At 37.3% G+C, this 26633-nt stretch overlaps 1 protein-coding gene across 1 annotated transcript in view; it reads left to right on the top strand.

The window, feature by feature from the left end:
• NOVA1 (NOVA alternative splicing regulator 1) overlaps nucleotides 1-26633 on the top strand; it is a 161309-nt gene that overhangs the window by 129863 nt on the left and 4813 nt on the right. Inside the window, exons 4-5 of the mRNA XM_075531251.1 lie at nucleotides 1475-1546; nucleotides 26058-26633. The exon at nucleotides 26058-26633 is cut by the window's right edge and continues 4813 nt beyond it. Coding sequence (XP_075387366.1) covers nucleotides 1475-1546; nucleotides 26058-26633 — 648 coding nt within the window. The remainder of the gene's footprint in view (nucleotides 1-1474; nucleotides 1547-26057) is intronic.

Consider the following 26633-nt stretch of genomic DNA (forward strand, 5'->3'; position numbering starts at 1 on the left):
CATCTTTTTCCTGCCTCCCTCTCTGCCTTTCTTCCTTTTTTCCCTTCTTTTTCTCTCCTTTCTAGACCAAAATTTTGCTACTGTTCAGCATTCAGTTTAGTTCACCTCAAAGTATCTTAGGTTTAATGTCAGAATCAGGAACCCCTAAGGACTGAGTACACCATTTGCAATGTGATCTGAGGTTACATAATTAATTTCATTGTACTATTGGTGGGTTGTAAATTTCTTACTGCTTCTTTTGCTCTTACCAGCTTTTTCAAATTAGAAGAATTTTGAAACATTAAATGTAAAATATATCTGTTAAATAATTTTTTCTACTTTTCTTTACACTGCTGTACCTTTAAAGTTATGCTTTTGCTCATATCTGAGTAATTTTGTTTGATATATGTTCATAAGAAACACAGTGTCCGTATGTAATTATGTGTATACTACAAAATCTACCCCATTCCACCTATTAAGAAACATTGTTTATTTAGGATACTATATAAGCAATACCATTTGCTGAGTAAAAATCATATATTCCTTTTATTAAAAGAAAAATACCTAACACATTAAAGTTACTCTATTAGACATAATAATTTTTTTCTTTAAGTATCTTAATGGATTTTCCACAATTGTAGAGTGGTCTCCAGTGTATCATGTTCTCATACAACATATTTTATATATAGTTATATATGTGTTTAGAAATAAAATAATAGATATGATTCCTCTTATTTTTTTGCTTACTTTCAACACAGATTGATTATGCTATAATATATTATACCCTTCTTATATATTAAAATGTTAGTGTTTCTCATAAATGGTAAAACTATTCATGGTAATTTTTGGATGCTATTAGTTACATGTTTATTAATATTAAGTAATGTTTACATTTTCAGACGGGCTCTAAATTTATTAAAAATTAATATTTTAGAAGATAATATGATATTAAGAACTCAGAACTACAAATTTAATTGCTTTTAAGTATGGATCCCTAAATTCATGTGGAATCAACTTGTTGGTGAAATTCAACATATTAAGTAGGTGGATACTTTTATGCCAAAGTAAACTTCATTTCACCACTTCTTCAAATCCCAGACTGTATTCATTGATAGGAAATAGATGCTCATTTCTAATTATTGAATATCTTGATTTTTTTGTTTTGTTATTTCTTTCCCCAAAGAAAACAAGAGGGAAGAGAAAAGAAACTGCTATTCATGAATATGGTCAGGATACCTTTAATACTCATGTGAATTTATCAGTCACCATCATGATTTCAAGTCATGAATTTATTTTTACATGCTTATGCATGCATATTTACATGCATTAGTTACTCAATTGATCTTAAACTCCATTAAATTTGAATGAGTAGGAGAAAAATTTGTTTATAGGATTTTGTTCTCTTTATATTACATTTTATTTTCTTTTGTTTTGTTTAAATACTCAGTTTAAGGCTTATAAAGGTTGATTTGCTCCTGAACTGCTTTGTTCCCAGACATTGCCATCTTCCCCAACTACCACCACGTCCTCTCCATCTGATCCCATGACCACCTCCAGAGCCAATCAGGTACAGTATCATCCTCTCATCTACACCATGCTTTTCACGGTGATTGCCTACAAACTGGAGAAAAAAATGGTGGGTTAAGGATTTACTCGTTCATTCACATATGTGCACCATGATCTGATTCCAAATAACCTAAGGAGGGAATATAAATTATTCCTAGCATTTTATGCATTTAAATTTTTTAATAACAAAGTAAGTTCAAATGGTAAATAGCAAGCATTTCAGATTTTCCCTTAAAAATATGACTACTTTGTAAGTTGGACTGCTTAATCTCCTTTGTTCTAGCTTCCTAAGCTTCTTGGAACATAGGTTAAGGCTATAATATATGAAAAATGTGAATGCATAAATATGACTTATTGAGCAAAGGTATAGCTTTACAAGGAAGTGCAATTTTGGTTTATATTAATACTTATGCCTTTTTTGTAATATCTTAAGTTATTGAAAAATAATTGTAGCATTGAAAATTGGTATTTGTGATCATTTTACTCAGGAGGTGATTTTTTTTTACAACTTAATTGCAGTTTTTTCTTAAAGTGGAAAACTTTGCAATTAAAATTACATTATGTTATTTTGATGGTTCATTGTTTTAGAACTGAATATTTGTCAGACATTTTTCAAAAACCTAGTCAATTATTTTGTCACATTTAAGGAACTTATATTAGATATTTATGCAATACAGAGCCATATTATATTTAAACAACTGTTAAGTAATATTTATTAAGATGATAAAAGCACATTTTAATTTTGTCTGCATTGAACTACATTTAGGTGAGAAATGTTATTTTAATATTTCTACTTTTTTTCTAATCCAATGCCTTATGGGATCATTTATAAAAAAATTTTACTTAATTTCTACATAAATGACAAATTAATAACATTGAACTACATCTCTTAAATGTACATGGGTTTTGCATATGATTTTTTATCAGCGTAATTTTTGTCATTTCTAATATTTTTACTGCTTCAGGAAGTTTTAATATGATAGCTGAAACCAAACTTAGATAACAGAAGATAACACTTACGATGTTATTTTACATTAGGAATTCATTTTCATTGTATGTAATACCATTTCCTTGAATCAAAAGTACTTTTAAGTGCTCACATTTTGTACATGTGGCCAGCAATGGAACTCAGCACTTCATTGTGAAGGAAATGGTACTACAAAAACTAAGACACCAACATTCATGAAGTTTAAAAGAAGACATACGTTCTCAACTCACATACACTAATGGTCTCTCTCCTTTGAACTTCCGTTATATGGCATGAAAGAAACAATTGGAAAATAATTGATATTTTGTATTTTAAATTTTCTCTTGTACCTCATCATTTTTTTTGCTTTTCACACAAAATAAATTAGCGCCACAACAATAATAAAAAACTCATGATTTTTCACAAAGTTAAGAAGTAAAACTTCATGGGTTTAGAAGGGAAAACACCTGACATTTTATATAGGAGGTTAAACTTGTATTTATTGTGATTTATTTTATATAAATAAAAGAATGTCATAAAGTGATTTCTTTAAAATTCTAAGTACACATATAAGTTTGCTAATATTATCTCAGTCCCCTCTTGCTTATGTTACTATATTCACCTATGATAAATAGAATTTTTTGCTAATTTGAAATAGCAAGTATTTTGTGGTTTTATGTTGTCCACTGTACTCTTAAGTTATATTTGTTGAATGCATGTTATTTATGCTCTATTTTCTTCTGCTCTTATACACTCACGTGTAATAGCTCCTGGATAACAGAAAACACATAAAGAGAAAAATTAAACAAAACCCATAGTTTATAGAAGGAGTTGTAATTGTCATACATCTTTAATTTTTTTCTATTGTTTAATTCATTGTACTCTGATTTAACCAAAGAAATTTTATGTATGTCAGATGGCAGAAGGTTACTTGGTCTTTGTTGTTCATTTGGACTCAGTTACACAGCTCAAAATTAGTTTCTCTGGGTATTCTTAATTAATTCCCATTCAATCTATTGACATGTCTTTGTAAGTGTGACCAATATAGGGAAAGTAGTTCTTTTCTAAGTATTATATAAATATGAAGTATTATTTTTTCTGAAATATCTTTCAAGTGATAAGGAAGAAAATTATTCTTTAAAATAAAAATATAGGCAACAGTTTGTTAATATTGCTTGAGTTTGGTCTTGAAAGAAATATTCTAATATTAGCTATATATTCTAATATTCTCCAACTTAAGATATTACACAATGAAAGTTTCTATATACTCTTTAAAATTGCTTCCTCTACTTAACAGTTATTTTCTTCTCTCCAAAGATAACTAAGTTATTTGTCCAATTGATAAATGAAGTTTGATTGCTGTTAGTTATTTTCCATTTAGAAAGAAAGGTAGTGCACACACACACACACACGTATAACACCATTTTTTTGCCTATGTTGAGTATGCAGACTGCAAGCTTGATTTTTTTCTACTTAAAGCATTTTAAATAAGTATCAAATATTATGATATAGTAAGCGTAATTGGATTATATATAGCAATGTGTTTATACTTTCAAAAGGTTTATTAAAACAGTATCAGGTGGTTCAGTCAGTTCAAAACTATTGATACTAAAGTGTTCAATTAATTTATGAAGAGTCAACAATATAGTCTAGGCAGTTGCTGTGCTCTAATTAAATTTCAGTTTGCAAACATTAGTTCTTTTAGGATTCTTTTCAGATTTCTGGGGGTGGGGGTAAAATATTCCAGAATTAACTGTTTGATAGAAAAAAATTTTATTTGCCAATAAATCTGAAATCATATAATAGATATTTTCAAAATGTATAAAACAGTGTAAAGTAGATAACATATAATAGCACCCTTGTGGTTACAGAAGCACAGCAAACTGAATGACTCTCAAAAGACCCTTAATTCTGCCGATCATAATCCCCCTTCCATATTTTAGTGTCTATTTAATCATTTTGCACCTTCTCCTACCAATCCAGTCCCTGCACTAGCTTTCTGTTGTTGTGTAACAAATTACAACAAATTTAGTGCCTTCTCACAATGCACATTTATTATCTGTGTGGGTCAGGAATACAGGTATGGCTTTACTGGGCCTGCTGCATGAGGTCTCACGAGGCTGCAATTAGGTATTGAGACAGTGTTCTCATGTGCAGGCTTAACAAGAAAAGAATCTGCTTACAACTCATCCAGGTTGTTCGCAGTATTTGCTTCCTTGCAGTTTTGTGTCTGAGGGTGCTGACTTCTTGCAGGCTCTTAACCAGAGGCCCCTCTAAGGTTAATAGGCCCCCCATTGTTCCCTGCTAGGATACCCTTTTCATAAGCAGCTCACAACCTGGCTGTTTTGTTTCTTCAAGACCAGCAGGAACCTCTCTCCTCTGCGTGCCATATAACTTAACTTCATTATGGGAATGGCATCGCAAGTCTTGCTGAACGGTTAGGCCAGCCACAGCTTTTAGGAGCCATACCATCGCGTGCCAAAGGTCATGAGGTCTGTGATTTTCCTGAAAATGTTCGCTATATCAACTTCTCAGTGTCTTTCTCTCCTCCCTCTCATTTAGGGTAAATACTTACTTACAGTGATGATTTTACTTTTTAATTCATTGAGAAAATTGAAGCACTCTAAAAATAAGTTTTAAAAACTCAACACTAAACATACACTCAATGAGTCACACTAAGCTCACAAACTTATTCATCATCCAGACTCCTACATCTAACTAATATTTGTACATAAACCACATCCTTTTTTCCTTGGGCAATTCTGTCTTCTCTCTCTTTTACCTATCATGTTTTTTCCTCTCTTCTTCACCATATCATCCCCATCAACATAGAAGCACCTTATTTTTTTCCATCTTAAAAAAACATCACTTTTTAATTCCACTTTCCCCACTAACCAGTACCTGTTACTTATATAGCTCTTTGTAGAAAAACTCACTAAGATTGTTTATACTCTGTTCTCCAAATTCAGTCTTATAAATGCACCCTAGTCGGGTTTTGCTCTCAGTACCACCCGAACTGCAGAAAGCATGTAGTCAATGACAGTCTTCTGTTTCCAGTGGTCTGTTATAAAGTCCCATGTCATTTGACCTCTCAAGCACACCTGTCACATTTTGTTATGGCCGCCCTTCCATGTGCTTTCTCTCAAGGCCTTCCAGAGCGCCCTTCATTTCTGGGGTTTCCTCATCCCTTGTTGATTTTTCTCAAAATCCATTGCTAGTTCTTCCCCTTATCTACATCCTCTTAAAACTGGAATATTCCAAGATCTTATTCTTGAATATTCTTCCATAGGTGTATTTATTCTTCTTCCTCATCAAATAGCTAACCTTTAAATGCTCTTCTCTGCAAAGTTTCTATTACCAGAGAAGGCACATTTAATGTGAACGAACCATTCAGTTCTTAGGCTCCTTCATTTGCACTAGCTTATTTCAAGCCCTGTATTTAAATTTACAGTTATCTTTTTAATTCCATTTCCCAGAGATGACCCTATAGTAATTTAAGCTTAATTTCTACTACTACAATAGTAGAACTTCGTTTCTACGCATCTCCTCACACACAGTTTTCCTAGCTCCATTGACTTCGGCAGTGTTTTGCATACACTAGGTGGGTCCCCTCTGAATATTTTGCTCTTTCTTCCTGTGTGGTACTCTTTTATATCAGACATCTACTTGGCCAACATCTTCAGAAGCCTTCAGTGTTTTGTTACCACTTCACCTTCTCAGGAAGAAAGTGTAACTGTTGTAGAATGTCTGTATTTTATAATGAACATGTAACTTCACTGAAATTATATTTTTCAAGTTGCTAACGGAAACAAAACAATTGTTTTAGTTTTTGGGTAGAGGGGAGTGCTTTAGGATTAACATGAACTGCCCAGAAAAAAGATCATATTTCTATGGAAAGAACTGTTCCATCCAAGCTTGAAATTCCTTAGACAACTAGAAGAGCACTGTGCTGGTTATAAAACACACCTACGTAGTTGAATAGAAAGACACAGAAATCTCAGAAATAGGGTCCGTGCACACGGATTTTAATGCTTGAGGCTCCGTGAAGCACATGGGGGTCACCATGAGCTGAAACCAGCTCCTTAGGAGATGTTTCTCTTTGTTTTTGTTTTTTTGATGGTTGATTTTCAGAAGTTAGGAAAGAGGCAAGTGGTTTCAAGTCATAATTCCTGGGTTCAAATCAAATCAAATGTTTATGTAATTAATGATGTGTGGCAATACCCGTAACTTTTAACAGTCTGTAGCTTTCTTTTCATACAATGTACATGAAAAGCAAATAATGTCATGGTTTTTAAATGAATTCATTCATTAAAGAACCACTTAAAATACTACTATGCTAATCCTGATGGCTTATAGGACCCTGATGGCATAGTGGGCTATACACTAAACTACTCACAGCCAGATCCAGGTTCAAACCTACCATCCTCTCTGTGGGAGAAAGATGAGGCTGTCTGCTCCTGTAAAGATTTAAAGTCTCAGAAGCCCAAGGGGACAGTTCTAACGACCTCGTCCTAAAGGGTCACTCTGTGTCTGGGGCACTTTGCTAGCAGATAGTGTTTTTGTTCATTTGTTTTGTTTTAAATACTCCTTAAATCAGGTTAATAACTAAGTCATTATTATTCAATTAGAAAAAGATGTTCTGTTTAATAAATGGTGCTGAAACATGACTATCCAGTTGAAAAAAAGAAACAATGCTTAGACTTTCATATCATATATAGAAATAAATCCAAGATTGAAAACTATAAGGGTACTTGATGAAATCATTGGGGAATATTTGTAAAAAAATCAAATTGAGGATAACTTGACTGAATGCATAAACACTTAATATCATGGTGTAGTGGAACAGAAGTAAAATACACCATTGTAAAAGTAAGTTAAACACCTGCTCAATAGTAAATTAGATCTCTACTATTCAGAGAACTTCTAGGTTGATGCAGTTTTTAAAAATATAAAATTAATAAAGATTTTGAAAAAAGTTTAAGAACAAGGGAAGAAGCATATCCTATAAGCATGGAAGCATGTGTACATAACACCAGTTGACATCAGAGACATATGAATCATCACTGTACACATAACTTTTATTTACCAAATGGGAAAAATGTACATATATGATAAATATATATCAAGTATCTATAGGTTATAATTAGCATATACATAGGTTTGTATATAGGGTAGGTGTATGTGTTTGTAAATTTAAAGTGTTGACATGTATGGATTTGGATAACATTATTCTAAGTGAAGTTAGTCAATTACAAAAGGACCAATATTGTAAGAGACCACTGTTAATGAAACGAAACAAAAAACAGCATAAACATTTTCATGCCAAAAGAAACAGTCCTTGATTTCTGTCAAAGGTGGGAAGGAAAGGGACGAAAGGGGAAGTAACAGTATAGAGGGGAGACAGGTGTGAACTTGGATGAAATGGAAGAGAATGTGCAATCAGAGGGAGCTGGTGGGCAGCCAAGAAAAGCAGGGGAAGGAACAGAGCAGCCATTGGGAGGTTTAATAAGTTATTGAATGCAAAGATGGTGCTCTGATATGTAAACACCAATCTAATTCACAATAAAAGCATGTGTGTGTGTGTGTGTGTGTGTGTGTGTTTAAGCGTTGATATGGGTATAGGAAACATTTTCATATATTGTTGATATAAAATTGTTACCATATTATATCTTTTAAAAATCTGTCCTATGAAATGCAATACAATAGCCTTTAGAAATATGTAGGTGTTGATGGGATAGTAGTCGGCATAGCTTCCTAGCTGCCTTCCAAGCAATCCCCGCAGGTTGAATTCCCCACCAACACAGGCTTCCTACTAAGGGGCCCTGGTGGTGGAGTGGGTTGTGCATTGGGCCAACAACCACAAGGTCTGGATTTTGAAACTGTCATATGCTCCATGCAACAAAGATAAGGCTTTCTCCACTCAGAAAGATTTACAGTCTTGGGAATCTGTAGGGGAGCAATTCTATTATGCCCTACAGGATTCCTATTAGTTGGAATTGACTCATTGGTTAAGTTTAGTTTCTTTCTTTTATAGAAATAATAGATTCAAGGCAGTATTGTGCAACATTATTTACAGTGGCAAAATGGGAAAATAAACCATCTTTAACAGGAGAATCTTGGGAGAAAGATGAGGCTTCCTACTCCCATAAGTACTTACTGCTGCAGAAACCCACAATTCGTTTGTTTCTTTGGAGAACAAGAGAATGGTGCAGTAAGTTAGAGTATTATGGAGTAGTGAAGCTATTAAAAATGAGTTCAAAACACATAAATCAGTTGCTGCTGCTGGTATACACCATCAAGGCGTTTAGGACTCACAGTGACACTATAGGACAGAGCAAACTGCCCAGTAGGGTTCCCAACATTGCAGTGTGTATGAGAGCAGGTCCATCATCTTTTCTTGTGGAGTTGCTGGTGTGTTCAAACTGCACACCTTTGGGTTAGTAACCAGATATTTTACCCTTGTGTCCCCAAAACAAACTCACTATCATCGAGGCAACCCTGACTCATAGCGACCTTACAGGACAGGGTAGAACTACTCTGTGGTGATTTTCTAAGATTAAAGTTTACAAGAATAGAAAGTTCCCGCCTTCTATTACCAAGGAGCTGCTGGTGCTTTTGAGTGGTTGTGTCACCAGTACTCCTGATAAATTGACCAAGTATTTGTACTATGAGGGGGTACGCTTCCCCCAAAAAATGAAACAAAAAGCTCCACTGGGCGGAGTTTGCCTAGTATGCATTTTCCCCCTAGGTGAGCATTGAGCAACTCCCTCTGATTTAAGTGCACACAGTGGCATCGCCTGGGAAGTTTCTCTAGTCACTGTGAATTTTTTCATAAAAGCAATTTCACTGAAACTTCTTCTTTTTGATAGCCAATTGAAGAGAACAGAGTACGGATGTGAAATTTTGTTTCCTGCTTGGGAAAAATGCCGCAGAAACTGTTGTCATGTTGAACACAGCTTACAAGTACAGCGCTTTAGGAAATGCTAAAGTGTATGAGTGGTTTTATCATTTCAAAAAAGGTAAAATGTTTCTTGATGACAAACCTCATTCTGGACATCCAACGACTTCCTGAATGGAAAAAAGTGTCAACACAATGTGTGTGCTTGTGCTCGAAGACCAACGACGAACCATTGAAGCGGTGGGGAAGTGATCTGGAATTCTTGGAGTTCAGTTCAGCTAATTTTAATGAGAACAGTCGCTGCAAAATTTGTGCCTTGGGTTCTGACTGACCAGGAAAAAGAGCATCCAATGAAAACATACTGTGCTTTGAGAAAACAGCTCTGAGGTGACACAGACTTTCCCCCCAAGGTCATTACTGGTGGCTCGACATGGTGCTATTCTTATGACCCTGAAAGCAAGCATCAGTCAGTCATCACCTCATCCAGAAAAAAGCTCAACAAGTAAAATCAAAGATCAAGATGTTGCTCTTTTTTTTTTTTTATGTGAAGGGGGTAGTGCATTTGAAATTCATTCCACCAGGTCAGATTGTTAATAAAGTGTTTTACTGAGAGGTTCTGAAAAGATAACATAGCGGTGTGCAACAAAAAGGCCAGATATTTGGCACGTTGGGGACTGGTTTTGCCACCAAGACAATGCACCAGCTCACACAGCGATCTCAGAATACCAAATTTTGGCCAAAAATAGCATGCCTCTCTTACTTGAGGCACTTTACTTATCTAGTCTCACTCCATGCGACTTCACTTTATTTCCGTAAATTCAGAGGGGCATGAAGGACAGCGAGTTGATGAGTAGAGGAGGTGAAGAAGAAAAAGAGGGAGGTGCGGTCAGCCATCTGAACAGATGAGTTTGAAAAATGTTTCCAAGAATGGTATCGCAGATTTGACAAATGTATTAAGCATAATGGAGAGCACTTTGAAGGTGATAAGGTCTTTTGGTAAAAATTTTTAAATATATTGTTTTAAAAAACAAATCCATGTTTTGGGGGGTGTAGTCCCTCCTATATTCTGACTCAGCTCCTGCCATCACATCAGTTCTGACTTACAGCAAACCTGTACAGGGGCTCTGAGGGTACAATTGTCATGAGAGCAGATAGCTCATCTCTCTCCCACGTAGAGGCTGCAGTGGAAAATGGAACTCAAACTAAGAAACATGTGACAGATATTGTAGTAGTCTGAAAGCCTGTTGTGTACATGTACCACCAGGGTCATGGGAAGGAATATTTTTAATTATTTTTCTTTTGATACTTGACTAGTTTTTAAGCAATTAAAAGAATGCAAAACAAGAAAAATAGAAATTTCTTAGGTGAAATATTTTGTCTGTCTTTGACATTGCATGTTCGTTTGAATTACTTACCTGTAATTTACTGGTTCTGAGATGTTTGTTTGGGGAATTTCAGGAAGAGAAACCAGGTAAAAGACTTCAGAGCTGGAGAAGATACCTAGGAGCTGAGAAAGGAAATGACACTAAGAAACATGTGGAAAGATACGTCAATATTCTAATGTCCTGTTGATGTAAATAATAGTATAGTATTTCTAACATTTTCCTTCATGATTCATTTACTAGTAGTATGTTGTGTATTAAATCCTCACCGTCCTGACCTCACGTCATAATCGGTCATGGAGATTCTGATTTAATATATCTGAAAGAAAATTAGAGAAATGTTTCCTGAAGCTTCTCGGGATGGCTGGGAAGCACTATTTATTTTCTCTTCTCTCAAAGACACTGATTTATTTAAAGCTCTGCTAATTGCTTTAAAAAAATAATATTATATAAACATGCAATTTAATTTAAACAGGACAAACACACACACTGAATGCTACTTGAAGAACACTAAATCTACACGATATAAACGAAAACAAATTCAAGGAAAACTTCTTTGCGCAATTAGAAAAGTTTATAATAGGTTAGCATTGAGAAGAGTAAAGATTTATTAATTAACAACATGGTAACTCTGAAAAGATTATACAGAGAAAGATGTCATTTCAAAAGCAGTGATAGACTTAATTATGACCAAATATAATTTAAGATTTGCTTAAACTAGAGATCTTTATACACACAGTATATCAGTATTTGTTTAATTGCTTACCAGTATTCTTGTAAAAATTATGAAAAAGGAAATAAATCGGTACATCTTAGCCATATACATATACATCCTAACCATAACCATATAGAGGGTGCACTGTGGGTTGAGCATTGGGCTGCAAACCTCAAAGGGAGCAGCTGAAAGGCCCCACCCAGCCTCCCTGAGAGAGAAATGTGCAGCCACCTGCTCTGTGGAGATCGCAGCCTCCAGAGCCTCCTGGAACAGTGTTGTTAGAGGACCACCCTGAATAGGCTAAAAGTAGACTCTTTCTTGGCAACTGAGTCAGCAGTAGCGGGTTATCTAGTGTCTCCCAGAGCTACATACAGCCCTAGCTGTAATAATTCTTAGACACAAGATGTTCTCACGGCAGAGCCTCTCTATGTAACCTAGGAAGAGAATGTGTCTTGAATCTAGAATCTGTACTTGTCTTTGTGGTTGATGTGTGTGTGCGTGTGTGTGTGTGTGTGTGTCAGGTAGAGGCCATCAAGTGAGTGGGTCCTGACCACAGCGACCTCATGCACAGCCTAATGAACCCCGGAGCGGTCCTGTTCCATGCTCATAACGGTTCCTATGCTGCGCTTGCACTCACTGTTGCAGCCACAGTGTCAGGCCATCTCGAGGCTTCCTCTTCTTTGCGCTGCTCCTCCACATCCCTCTCGAGGGACCGTTCTCTCCTTATGACATGCCTAAAGAATGTAAGACAAAGTCTTGCCCTCTTTGCTTCTAAGGCGCGCTCTGGCCATATTTCTTCCAAGACGATTGGTCTATCCTTTCAGCAGTCCATGGTAATATCAGTATTGTTCTCCAGCACCTCAATTCAAATGCATAGATTCTTCTTCGGTCTTCCTTAGTTAGCGTTCAACTTTCACATGCATGTGAGGTGACTGTGTTGTCCTAATTAGTATTCAACCTGTAATCTTTAGGTTTTAATAGCTATTGCGATGGCTACGCAGAACTCACAGGTAAAACGTATGATTCACGGTTTTATTAAGGATGCTAACAGATTGTAAAGTGAGGCTTCAGAACTGAAGGACATGTTAGAAAGTTCTTACAGGACAGCTAGCAAACGCCCAAAGGGCAATACCACTCTGCTCGAAGCCTCAACCTGAAGTCATGGAGCTCAAACGCTGCGGGTCAGCAAACCCAGCTCCGTGGATCCGGTGCCCTGAGACGGCACGCCACAAGCCAGTCTCCTGCGCAGGAGCGCGCAGCTTCACTTACTACACGGGATGGGAAAGTCCACCATTCTCTGGCTCCGGGTTCTGCTGCTCCTTCTCTGGTGTTACAGCTGCCTTCTGGCTCCAGAATCTTCACTGTGCGGAGATCTCCGCTCCAGAGGACCTTGGTCCACCCCTGGCTCTTAGGTTGGTAATGCATCCCCTCCTCCTGTTTCTCAGAGGGCTTGTTTTGTACACAGCAGGATGACATCCCAATGAACCCTGTTCTCAGTGCCTCACAGGTAAATCCTATGGATAGCTTCTCCCACCTGCTTAGCAGGCCCATGCAGGAAAAGGTGTTTTGTAGGTGTTAGAGACATTGGCGTAGGAGAGCCTCATGAAACAATTCACTGCCCCTACAGTGACAGAATGTGTCATGGCATGGGTCAGGCACATCTCCGTCCTCAAAGTGACATCCTTAGCCTTCAGTGATTTAAAGAGGTCTTGTGCAGCACATATGTTGCCCAATGTAATATGTTATTTGATTTCTTGACTCCTTCCATGAGCATTGATTGTGGGTCTGGCCAAAATTAAATCCTTGATAATGTCGATCTTTTTTTCTACTTATCATGAGTTTTACTATTAGTCCAGCTGTGAGGAATTATTTTTTTTAATTTTTGAGTTGGTACCCAAACTGCAGGCCGCAGTCTCTGATTTCCATCAGCAAGTGTTTCAAGCCCTTGATGTAAGCAAGTTGCGCCATCTGCAGATAGCAAGTTGTTTAAGAAGCCTTGCTCCAATCCTGTTGACAATCTTTCTTCATAGCGTTCAACTTCTCAACATAAATGTTGAGGAAGGATGCTGAAAAGATATAACTCGAATGCACATCTTTCCTGATATCAAACCATGCAGTATTTCCTTGTTATATTCTAAGAATTGTTTCTTGGTCTATGTACAGGTTTCCACGTGAGCTTAATTAGTTATATATATATATATATATATATAATTTTCTGGAATTTGCAATCTTTGTAATATTATTCATACTTTTATGACCGAGTTAGTCATATGCTTTTGCATAGTCAATAAAACAAATATCTTTCTGGTATGTAGTGTTTTCAACCAAAATTCATCTGATGTCAGCAATTGTATTCCTCCTTCCATATCCTCTCCTGGGGCTAGCTTGAATTTCTGGCAGCTCCCTGAACTGATCTTCAAGGACATTTTACTTGAAAGTGATATCAATAGCATATTATTAAATAATTTCCACATTCTCTAAGGGCAACAAATATGGCTATTTTCCAGTTAGTTGGCTAGGTAGCTGTCTTCCAAATTTCCTGGCATAGACAAGTAAGTACTTCCAGTGCCTCGTCAGCTTGAGGAGATATTTCAATTTGTATTTCATCAATTCCTGGAGCCTTAAAAAGTAACAACCTAATGCCTTCCATTGAACCTGGACTTCTTATTTCAATGCCATTGGTTCTCGATCATGTGTCACCTCTTGAAATGTTCCTCTGTTCTTTCTGATACAGTGACCCCTTCCAGTGTTTGGTGCTTCCTTCATTGGTCAGTTTTTTGTTCCTTTGATTTTTCAGTGTGGTAACTCAGGACTCGGATTTCTGCTTCAATTCTTCTAGCTTGCGATATGCTGAGTATGTTCTTCCTTTTGATTTTCCAGCTCCAGATCTTTGCATATAATTTCATTATAATACTCCACTATATCTTCTCAAGCTGCCCTTTGAAATTTCCTATTCAGCTTGTTTACTTCATCATGTCTTCCTTTACTTTAGCAGCTCTAGGTTGAGAAGGAAATTTCAGAGTCTCCTCTGATATCCACTGTAGTCTTTTCTTCCCTGTCTGTAATTCTCATTTGCTTTCTTCATGTGTAATGTTCTTGATATTGCCCCACAACTTAACCACTCTTTTCATTCGGGCCCAGCTTTTCAGATCTGTTCTTAAGATAGTCTCTAGTTTAGGTGACACATAGCCAAGATTGTATTTTGGCGCTCATGGATTTATTAAAAGGACCCTCGTGACCTAGTGGGTTCCACATTGGGCTGCTAACTAACTATAAGGTCAGCACTTCAAAACCAACAGCCACTCTGAGGGAGAAAGATGAGACATTCTGCTCTCATAAAGGTATAACGTTTCGAAACCTGGGAAATCCAAAGGGTTTCCTATAAGGCCATTATGAGTCACAATCAACTGAACGACAATTAATTTGGTTTTGACTTATTTTAATTTTCTTCAACTTCAGGCTTAACCTGAATTTGAGCAATTAATGGTCTATTCTTCAATCAGCCCCTAATATTGAGCTTTTTCATGGTTTCTTCCCACAAATATCCTGTGTAGCTTCTGTATATTTCATCTGGCAAACTTCATGTATACTGTCTGTTTATGTTGTTGAAAAAGGCATTTGCTATGATGTCAGTAGCCTGGCAAAAGGTTATCATCCTGTCCTGAGTTACCAGGCCGCACCCCACTCTGCCTTCCTCCTGGTATTCAACTTTCACATTTCACAACTTTCACATTACCAACACATCTTGATTCCATGTGTTATTGACTTCCAACTGAGGAAGTTGGTAGAAATTTTTCAGTGTCATGACTAACTTTAGCTGTTGGCGTGCACAGAGTAGTTGTACTAACTGCCTTCTCTGTTAAGTATATAGATATTACCCTATCCGAAATTACTGAACCTCAAGAGAGATCTTGAAATGTTCTTTTTGGCGGTAAATACGATGCCCACTCCTCTCTAATTTGTCATTCTAGCAAAGTAAACTGCATATTGCCCAATTTAAAATGGCTAGCACCAGTCCACGTTAGTGCACTAGTACCTTGCATAGACGCCCAGGTGGTCTGGTGGTTAAGCATTGGACTGTTAACCAAAAGGTTGGCGATTTGAAACCACCAGCCAGTCTTTGGGATAAAGACGAGACTTTCTAATCCTGCAAATATTTACAGTTTCAGAAACTCCCAGGGACAATTTTACTCTGTCCTATAAGGTTACTCTGAGTCAGAATTGATTTTATGACAATGAATGAATGTGAGTTATTGCCTAGCCTATAAGCTACAGAACTTTATGGGTTCTGTTTCATTTTAACCATCTTTAATTTTCCTAGATTCATATCTTGTACACCCCATATACTGATTGTTAATGGATTTGACAGCCGTTTCTTTTCATTTTGCATCATTCCCCATCAGCACATAAAAGTCTGGGAAGCTTTACTCCATGCGCGATGTTAAGATGAACTCTGCTTCCAGAAGCCAGCCATGTCCCGGTTATATTTTGAGTGCCTTCCAACCTATGGGCTCACCTTCTGCAACTATACGGGACCACATTTTGCTGGTTTCCATGGGTGATCCCTGAGAAGTGGATAGCCTGTTTCTTCTTTATAGCCTACTCTTAATCTAGAAGCTCCCCCTGAACATGCTGGGATTTGAACTACCATTGCCATAGCTTCCAGCACCACAACAAGCTGCCGCAGTATTTCCAGAACTCATAGGCAAATGATAGCGGCGTAATTAGGAAACATCAATCTGAATGCCAATAAGTTAAGGCCTTTAAACAAGGGAGCCAAAAAGAATGGAAGAAAATCCTCTTCTATTGCGTCAGTTCCAACTTGCAGAGAGCATATACAACGGCCCACAGGATAGCCAAGGCTCTAACTTTTTAGCAGTTTATTGGCATACATTTCACATCGTATAATTCAACATCACGGTCACATTAATAAGAGTGACACAATCATCTCCACCATCAATTTTAGAACATTTACTTCTTTCTTGTACTCATCGGCATCAGCTCCCCACCCCAAGACCTCTTTCCAAACCCCGCAAGAAACCAGCAGTGTGTTCGCGGCCTCTCTCGCTATAAACGTTGGTGTAAACTGACGGCCGCATCTTTTGCCCATGAAACTATGGGCGGATCAAAGCTGGCATTTCAGTTAAAGGCTCGGTGTGTATCGTTCCTTTATTGGCCCTGGCCCTCTATGAAGACACTTTTGTAAAAGATATAAAACAAATAGCTGTCATCCTATTGTATACACTAGAATAGGATGAGTGACATTATAATAAGTAGAAATACTTTGAAATTTCTGATTTGTAGTATCAAATCTGATTTATGAAATATTGTATTTGACCTGTTCTTGCATGGCATATAATGTTTAAAAGATGAGAATTCATGATTATTTATGTGGTGAAGATAGCACAAAGCATACCCATTCAACAGTTCTCACGTGTACAGTTGACAAATATTATCTCACCTCACGTTGTATCACCATTCTCTCTATTTTAACCTAGGTAGTTTCACAACCATTACTTAAGCCCTCCGTTCCTAAATCTCTCAGCTTTGCTTTAGCATTAATTGATGTCAGTTTGGGAGCACTGGGGGTGAAGTGGTTACGTGTTAGGCTGCCACTGGCAAAGTCAGCCGTTCCAAAGCATCAGTTGTTCTGCTGGAGAAGGATGAGCCTCTACACTCATGAAGAGTTGCCGTATCGAAAACCTACTGGGCATTTCTACTCTGCCTAAGGGGTTGCAATGAATCGGATTCAGCACAATGGCAGTGTGTTTTGGTTTACTGTCAATTTCATCTCATACAGTAATTCCTTTAGGAGCTTTATGGTTCAGACAAACAATCTTTATTATTTGTGGTAACCCGTTGTTTAGTTGAAAAATGACATTACAGACTAGTTTCAGTTCAAGGTTTAGAAAGTATTTCCAAGCATTAGAGCCTGGTGTTGACCTGGTATCAGTTCATTAGCATGCACATTTCTATGAGCATTGAAGAACTGTTTCCTACATTTTCCTCCTTTTATTAGGATCCATTGATTGGCTCCTTGATCAACATTTTCAGGAATAGTAGCTGGATGCCATTCATTTCTTCTCTCCACGGTAAAGGTGATAGTAGCTCATGAACAGTACTAGATCTCCCAGTCATTTACTTCTGACATTGCTGATAAAAGGTGTTTCAGCAATGCTTAATAATTGATTCATGTTAAATTTCTGTTAGATAAGGTGAATGGTGATGAATAGTATGTGGGAAACATGTGTCCCAAATAGACTCTGGAAGTAGGCTAGGTAGAATGAGGCATGAGAATACACATTTGTTCTTAGCAGTGTGTGTGTGTGTATGTGTGTGTGTGTGTGAGAGAGAGAGAGAGAGAGAGAGTGTGTGTGTGTTTAGTAACATGGGTTCTCATTTACAGGCACCCAACAATGACTGCCCATATGTGTAGTTCAAGGTTCTTTCTTCGTGCCGCATCCTCTGCATTTCCTTCTCGATCCTCTGACAAGTAAATGCTTTCCAACATGTTGGACCGAGTCAATTGACACCCACTTACCCTTGACTTTTCTACACAAAAAGAGTATCTTCCTACTCTTGATTTCCTGGCCCACACTTAAATGCCTGATGAGAATGAGTCGGAAGGACTCACTTGAAGTTGGTCACATCTCCCCTGACTGTAAAATAGAAAAAAAGTAGCATAGTATGCTTAAGAAAACACCTGGGCATGGAGAAAGTGAGATAGTCTATTGTACCTGAAAATAAGATATTCGTTTGACGATTACGTAACCATTGACTTACTTGTCTAGCGTTGCTAAGACAAATTCCACATATGGATGGTTTTCACAAAGATGAATATATTCTTTCACAGTTGAGGAGACAGAAAGCCTGGAGTCAGGCTGTCAGCTCCATGGGAAGTCTGTCGCTCTGTGTCTATGCTAGAGAGAGGTCTGTAGCGCCTTTCCCTATCAGGGGTCCCACTGCTCCATGCGACTTGGCATTGGCCTCCTTCCAAGTGTAGAAGATATCCACACAGGGACTACAGATCCAGAGGACGCATTTTCTCCCTGATTCTGCGTGGGGGCACTGCGGTCCCTCTCCCTTTGCCTGCTTCTCTTTCCTGTAGCCCTTGTTCAGATAAAAGATGATGGAGGCCATGCCCTTGGAGAGGTCTCCTTATGTGGGATCAAAGCTGTGATCTGATTACGTGTTGCATCCCCCCATTATCTGTTTACAAGTGATTGGCTGATAACATCAGATCACATCATGGGGGATGATTAGAGCATCACATAACGCCAACATTTCATAATTATATAACTTGCACCACGAAGAGAAACATGATGCAGCTAAGATGATGCCTATTTTAGGGAAGTGAATCTATGTTAATCACCAAAATCACAGTCTCCAAGTGACACATCTGAAGAAATAGTACACATATTTACTAGGCTTTCCACACTGTACTAAAGCCAAAAATATTAAACATTTACACATTCACACCTGTGAAATATACATATTCAGTACCTCTAAACATTGTACCCTCTAAACATTGTGATTTAGGTGACACCAAATCTTTCTTCAGTTACAAACAACCACACATGCCCCTGCCACACACCAGTATGTATTATAAGTGGAACACTGGGATCTCAGGACAAAATATGCAAAAAATACAAATTTGCCGTACATCACAAAATTGCTCATTAAGATTTTTTTCATAACATTAGAATTAAATATCTATGCACAGTCTTACCGAGGTGCTTTCTGTTGTACAAGATGATACTGAAGCAATGTGACGAAGGCCACACAGCTGAGTCAGGGTGCGAACTCTGATCCCTACCTGCGAGTCGTAGCATCTTTCGGTCACACCACGTAGCATTGAACATGGGATAAAACGGTGGGACTGAGCAAGCCGCATTTCAGAGACAAAAAAAACAAAAAACAAAAAAACCAATGTGCCATAAGAAGATGTAGAATTCTAGGGAGTAAGAAAAGGCACAGACGACACCTACGTTTAATACCAAAGGTGAGGCGGGAGGTAGGAATTAGAAACAGTACATGAGAAAAGACAGAATGGTATCTTAAAATAGCAAGCATATCTATGAAACTACAGTCTCTGTTGGATAGCAGAATTAAGTCGATTAAAAGAATTAGGTAGATTCAACAGACTATTAGACCGCTGAAAGTGTCACTTTTTCGTTCTACCTTGATCAACTTGTATTTATTTTATTGTGAAGTACGATTGAGTACGGTCTGATTCGAAGTGGCCCTGTGCACACCAGAAGGAAACCCTGCCTAGTTTAGTGCATGCGCATGATGGTGGCTGTGTTTGAGCACGGTACTGCAGCCACTGTGTCAATCCAGCTCACGGAGCATCTCCTTGTTTGGCCGGCCCTCTTCTTTACCAAACGTGATGTCAACTCTACACTGAGGGCGAGCTCTTCCCCACTCGTAGGTTGAGTGTCTTTCCATCTAGGGGACTCATCTTCCCGTTACATATATCATAAAAATGACCTACTGGTACATACAAAGTTTCGATGGCCTTTTCATGCCCCAGAAATAAGCCTTCATGTCCTTCGTCCTCATCTGTTTATGTCTGGAAACTGCTGACGACTGCCTCCCACAGGTGCTTCTGCTGGTATTTGAAATACTGGACACATAGCTTCCAGCATGACCGCAAGCCCTAAGGCACCGCAGTACGACAGCCTGACCGAGGAGCCGTGGGGGATTCATATCGCTACATTGTGTTTTGCAAACTAATGTATTCGAGGGACGCAGATACATATGTATATAAAATTTGTGACCTAAAGAAAAGCTACTAGTTTTCCAACTTACTTTGGTTAGCAGTGTAATGTAGAACACCCCCAAGGTGATATGCATATCTCAAGTGAACTTTTATAAGCAGTGCTTCCGTAGTTTAAGGTTTAATACCTAGAGGCAATGAACGATGTTTATCCTGGTAGATCATCTAGATCATTTATCTTGGAACAGGTAAAAGAAGTAACCGCCTTTGCCAGAGCATTGTCGTCTTGACTATTCGATCTTTAAGATGCACAGTTGACCAAAAGGGCAGCATTTATGCGCGGGCGAAGCGCAGACGGGTTAAGAAACAAGGCGGGGAAGAAAGAAGAGGCAGGCAGCGGACAGCGATGCTTCACTTGGGGGATTGAGATGAGATGGAAGGAAATTGTTGAATGGAAAACTGATCGGCTCTGCAAATACATTCCCAATTCACAGGGAAAGGTTGTTTAAAAAGAAACAGACAATAAGTATCAGCATATCTTTTGGACAGTCATATACTACATAATGTTATAAGAATGTAAAAATACTTTCAAAGATACTGAATCGGCCAGTTACAAGATTCAGATACCCAATTCGGGTGGCTAAGCTCCAAAAGGAGGGTTGAATCAAGTGTGTTCTGGCATGAGGCACCACTAGAGGTACACGCATTGTACTATCAGGAAGCTGTTTCTCTTCATAGATTTCCATTTTCATCTAGGTTAGCTTGTTGATTTTCACTTAATTCTTCACCTTCGTATATGGTAGCAAGATAGCCAATACCAATGCCATGTATCCGTTCTACCAAACTAGAACTAAAACTACTTTTCCCCCCAAAAAATGTTACTAAATTCTCAGGGTAACGCTAGGCCATCACGTGTTATGTGCTCATTCCTAAACCAATAGCTTCCAGGAATATACACATAATGCTAGATTGTGGCTGGGTAAGGTTTCCACTTCTAGAAATCTTGGAAGAGAGCCAGTCTCACACCGAGCACACACACGTAAGTAGATGTTTCCAAAAGACATATTGGAATCTTTAGGATGCCAGCTGAATGAGAGGAAGAAAGAGAGGGAGGAAAGGAAAGAAGGAAGTAGCCACTATAGATGAGAATTGTCTCGTGAATGTGTGGCCACACTTATATAATATACTATATATCATGGAAACTAAACACCCAAGCTCATGGTCATCAAGCTGATTGCAACTCGGGGTGAACCCTATATGATGGAAACCAGCCCTAAAAGATTAGTCGGCCCTATTAATTGAGATGTCTTACCGTGGGACTTACTGTGTCTTTATTTTCATGTTTGATCTTATGAAACAGTCCAGTAAACCTACAGACCCTCTCTTCTTTAACTACAAGACCATGAGTGTGAATTGAGGTTCTAATTTGTCAAAATGGAAAACTGGTCTTCATTTTTATTTGCAAAATAATTTTTTTTAATTTTGTAATGTCACCAACATTATGTGTAATATCACCATTAAAACCTACCTATTTAGTATTTCAATATTTTAAGTAGCATTCCCGTGGAGTGGTTCTAGATAGTTACTTCACTAGTCGCTGCCCCCAACCCCACATGAAGAAGTATTTGATGCTAGTAAAATTATTATAATTATATTGCTGATCATACTGAATATTTATTTTATATCAGAAGTAAATATAAATCTAGGACTAAAGAAAATTCAAGTCAAGTTTGGAGATATGTGGCAATAAAGGATAGTATCCTGGGGTGTTTTTTTTTGTTTATGAAATAAAATTAGTTAACATGATCACTGTCGTGAGAGCTTAACATTATGTTCTTTGTGGCTCCTCTGTCCCCAATTATATATGCCTGTGTCAGCACTTTAAGACTTTCTGCAATGATGGATTTACACATCTGTTCCTATAACTAATCCGTAAGCTCCTTAAGGATGGCACTTTATCATTTATGATCTTCAGATCCAGCTCCCACCACAGGGCACAAGTCACTCAGTCAGCATTCCGCAGCAGATTGGATGGATGAGAGCAAAGAGAGTTCATCTTTTGTTACTCTGAATAGATATGTTTGTAGCTGCCAAGAGCATATCTGATTTAGTTGTATACATCCTAGACCAAATAATTTGGGGGCTTTTAAGATCTAGTTTTTTCAATTATTAAAAAAAATTGAGTAGTATGTTAACAGACTTAACTAAAGAAAAAAATTTAAATTTTGCTACTTATTAGGTCAGTGAGTATGCAAACACTTTAAAGGAAAAACAATATATATATATATCCTTATGCCTCAGAAATAAACCATAATCCTCAACCCTCTTGGCTCTCCATTTCCAATAAAATGGTCTTCAAGAAGTTCATGGGAAAAAATGGAATTAACGATAATGAATTTTTTTCCCACAAATATTTTGAAGTCACCTTATATGTAGTTGCTCACCATTTCCAAGTTTCTCACTCAGTGTGTCACTTTACCTTGGCTCTGACCTGTCTAATAAAATGGAAAGGGAATACTGCTCTCTGTGTGATAGCATCCGGATGAATTATTATTTTTCCTTTATGTAGCAGCTTTTCAGAGGGCCTGATTTCTGTCTGTGTTCATAGTAAGTGTATAAAGAGATACGTTTTCAAGAAAAAGACAATAGAAATCTAAGAGGTTGTTTTATGAGTTTGTGTAAAATATATATAGAATTTAGATTAACACATTCCTTGACTGTACCACTTTATATTTATTGAATTTGCAATTTAGTATTTTTATTTCTATATCTTTCACTTTCTTATGTCAGTAGTCTTATACAGGATAACCTGTTATTGTCTAGGATAAGAAATGCTATACTCATATAATTACTAAGAACCAACCATCAACATCTCTTCTTAAATCATAATATACTTTTATCTACATGTGACCAAATGTCAATCAAGGTAGCAAAATTCTGGGCCCACATCAGTATTCTGTAAAATCACAATTATGACTAACATGTTCTTTAAGTTATATTTCAAATGAGAAAGACTATAATACAGGAGATAATAATTTTTCCAAACAGTTTTATTGGCACCTAATTTATGTATCATAAAATGCATGAATTCAAGAATTCAGTCATATCCAGGGTCAGTGAACAGTCACCACCACATCAGTCTTGGAGCAAGCCCCCCATTGGATAAATTGCCTTTAATGTGAGTTGTGCAGATAATGATTACCATATAAAGACTTTTTAAAATATATACATGGCCTAACTCTTCAATTTTCAATGACATGGAATTTTAGAGAAGATGATTAATTTTATGAAAAGGTGACATGCTACTTCCAGAGTCGACATTACACCCAGATTTTTTAACATTGATAAAACATAACCAAACTCCTTGTTGTCTAGTAAGTCCCAAGTGGTATCAACCCCCTGGGCAGAGTCGCATTGCTCCATAGGATTCCCAGGGTGGGGCACTTTCATGGACACACATCGCCACATTTGCTGCCTGCAGGGTGGGGCGAAGTTCTGACCTTGTGGTTAGCCACCAGGCACCTTAACCACTGAATCCCCAAGGCATCTTTGGAATATTTATTTACAAGCAAGAAAAATGATTTAGGGGAAAAAATTAAAAACAGTTAGCATTCTTTTTTTTCTCTCTCTCCTCCCACGAAGACGACCAGACCCAACAGTTAGCATTCTATGATGTAAATATTATGCTCACATGTTGGCAAGTTCTTTTTAAAAACCAGAACTAGGCCCAAAGTGTTCATTTTCTGTTCATGAATAAACAAATCGAGGATGTGGGTACAATTAATATGAGACTGGTGTACAGTACAGTAGAATCATGTTTGTAGATGCCACATACAATTTTATAGTGTATGCTCTAACAGTACATATTTTCCTGTTCTTTATTAATAGTCTATAAGGCAGTTGCCAAAATTAACCTCCCATGGTTTTTCCTTTTTCTGAGATGTGATCATGCGCTCATTGCACTGAAGATACACCATGATCTAGAACTTAAGACAGGTTAAGAATAAATCTTTGAAAGTCTAGCCGATCAGTACATTTTCTCTGTAAAAATTCATATCTTTAAATCCTTATAACTATCTATTCTTAATATTGTGCATAGGCTAGACTATCATATTTATTCTCATTAACATTTTATCATTTGTGTGACATAAAATTGTGGTTTCCCTGATTATGAAACTTTAGCACACCCTTGCATTTCAGACACCATTTTATACAACAAAAAAGAAGTCACTGAGCAAAATTGGTAGATGAACAAATGTTAAAATACATATTTTCCAGTTGACTTCATGAAAATGTATTCACATAATCAGTGGATTAGTGGATGTTCCTAAGAAGCTTTTATAAAAATTTAGAGATTTTTTTCAATAAAAGGTCTGTATGTACTAATCAAAGTGAAATTAAATTCCATCATGAATATAACTGCAGGTACTGAACAAAAATGAGCTGTTCGTGCGTGCGTGCGTGCATGCGTGAGAGGTGACTAATACAGCATTTGCGGTTACACTTGCAGTGCTTAGTAGGTTTAAGAGGACTATTGCCAAAAATGCGTACCTACATCTCTTTAAAATAATTCTTTTCAAAATCTCTCTTTTAAGGTTAGCTGGGAATGCCTGCTAAAAATTAGCTCATAAATATTTCATACAATACTCGACTAAATTACTGCTTGAATATCAGGCTATCTGTTTTAATGGTCTGGAACAAGACAGCATTTACTTCAGTTCTCTGTCAGTGAAACACTGCTCTGTAACTGACCCGTCACAGGGTTTGATCTATCAAAGAAACACCATATAAATCTTCATGCTACCAAAATATAATTTTAAATACTAGTGTCCAACTCGAAAGTATGACAATTACCGTATAATTTATATGTTTTAAAATAGTACTTGATTGTAATTAATTAAAAATGTGCTGGTTTTAGGGCTGGATGTTTCAGTACAAATGTTATCAAAACACACATTTCATATGAGCGCCTTGAATTGCTCTAAGTACTCATGCAATGACAATGACTGTCAGTATCTTTGGGTAATATGGTTGTAAACCCTATTTCTTTTTAAAAATAGCTCTATGTTCTACAAAGAGAATGGTCTCCTAAAAATCAAAATAGTCATTTTACAAAATACAAATAAACCCCCAAATATTGTAATTCTCAAATAGACCTAATCTTCCCAAATATCCTTAAACTTTAAAATTATTAGATAGAATTTATTTATAAATTTTACAAAGTAACATAGGTATTAAATTAGTTGAAAAACAAAATATTATCAGTAATTGTATTGACCATCCCTTTCTAAAAATATTAGTCCTGAAACAAGTGTTGAAGAACACAAAAATTACCAGGTGACAAGGAACATGAAATTAATGTCTTAAGGGACTCAAGCTGGATTTTCCTTCTTCCATCTTTACCAACTTTACTTTCTCATTCCGCACTCTTTGTTTTTCTATAATTTAGAGCAAAGTGTTCTGTTGAAGAATCGTCATTGGTATTGTGACGTTTAGAACAATATAGAAATGTTTCCATCAATGCATAGCTATGGTTTCCCTTTGTTTTTTCCTTAGCAGATTTCTTATATACTGCAAAATGAACAGACATTCGTGGAGAATTTTTAAAATAATTTTAACATGCAACGTTGATTTTTGCTTTAAGAGTCTACTTTTATGTGATAATTACCTTAAAATATGCAACTCACTAAAATTGTGATATTTGTCTTTCATAAATAATGTTGAAACTAATTTTCACTTTACTATTTTTATTTTCTTCTAGGATAGCAAAGTAATACAATGTATGTGCATACAACAGAAGTATTATTTATACGTATTTTTTTTAATTACAGGTAAAGATTATAGTTCCCAACAGCACAGCAGGTCTGATAATAGGGAAGGGAGGTGCCACTGTGAAGGCCATAATGGAGCAGTCAGGGGCTTGGGTGCAGCTTTCCCAGAAACCCGATGGGATCAACTTGCAAGAGAGGGTTGTCACTGTGAGTGGAGAACCGGAACAAAACCGAAAAGCTGTTGAACTTATCATCCAGAAGATACAAGAGGATCCACAGAGTGGCAGCTGCCTCAATATCAGTTATGCCAATGTTACAGGTCCAGTGGCAAATTCCAATCCAACCGGATCTCCTTATGCAAACACTGCTGAAGTGTTACCAACGGCTGCAGCCGCCGCAGGGCTCTTAGGACACGCCAACCTTGCTGGTGTTGCAGCTTTTCCAGCAGTTTTATCCGGCTTCACAGGCAACGACCTGGTGGCCATCACCTCTGCACTTAATACATTAGCCAGCTATGGATATAATCTCAACACTCTAGGGTTAGGCCTCAGTCAAGCCGCAGCAACAGGGGCTTTGGCTGCAGCAGCTGCCAGTGCCAACCCAGCAGCAGCAGCAGCCAACTTGTTGGCCACCTAT

Source organism: Tenrec ecaudatus, chromosome 14, assembly GCF_050624435.1.
Source record: "Tenrec ecaudatus isolate mTenEca1 chromosome 14, mTenEca1.hap1, whole genome shotgun sequence".
Classification (NCBI taxonomy): domain Eukaryota; kingdom Metazoa; phylum Chordata; class Mammalia; order Afrosoricida; family Tenrecidae; genus Tenrec; species Tenrec ecaudatus.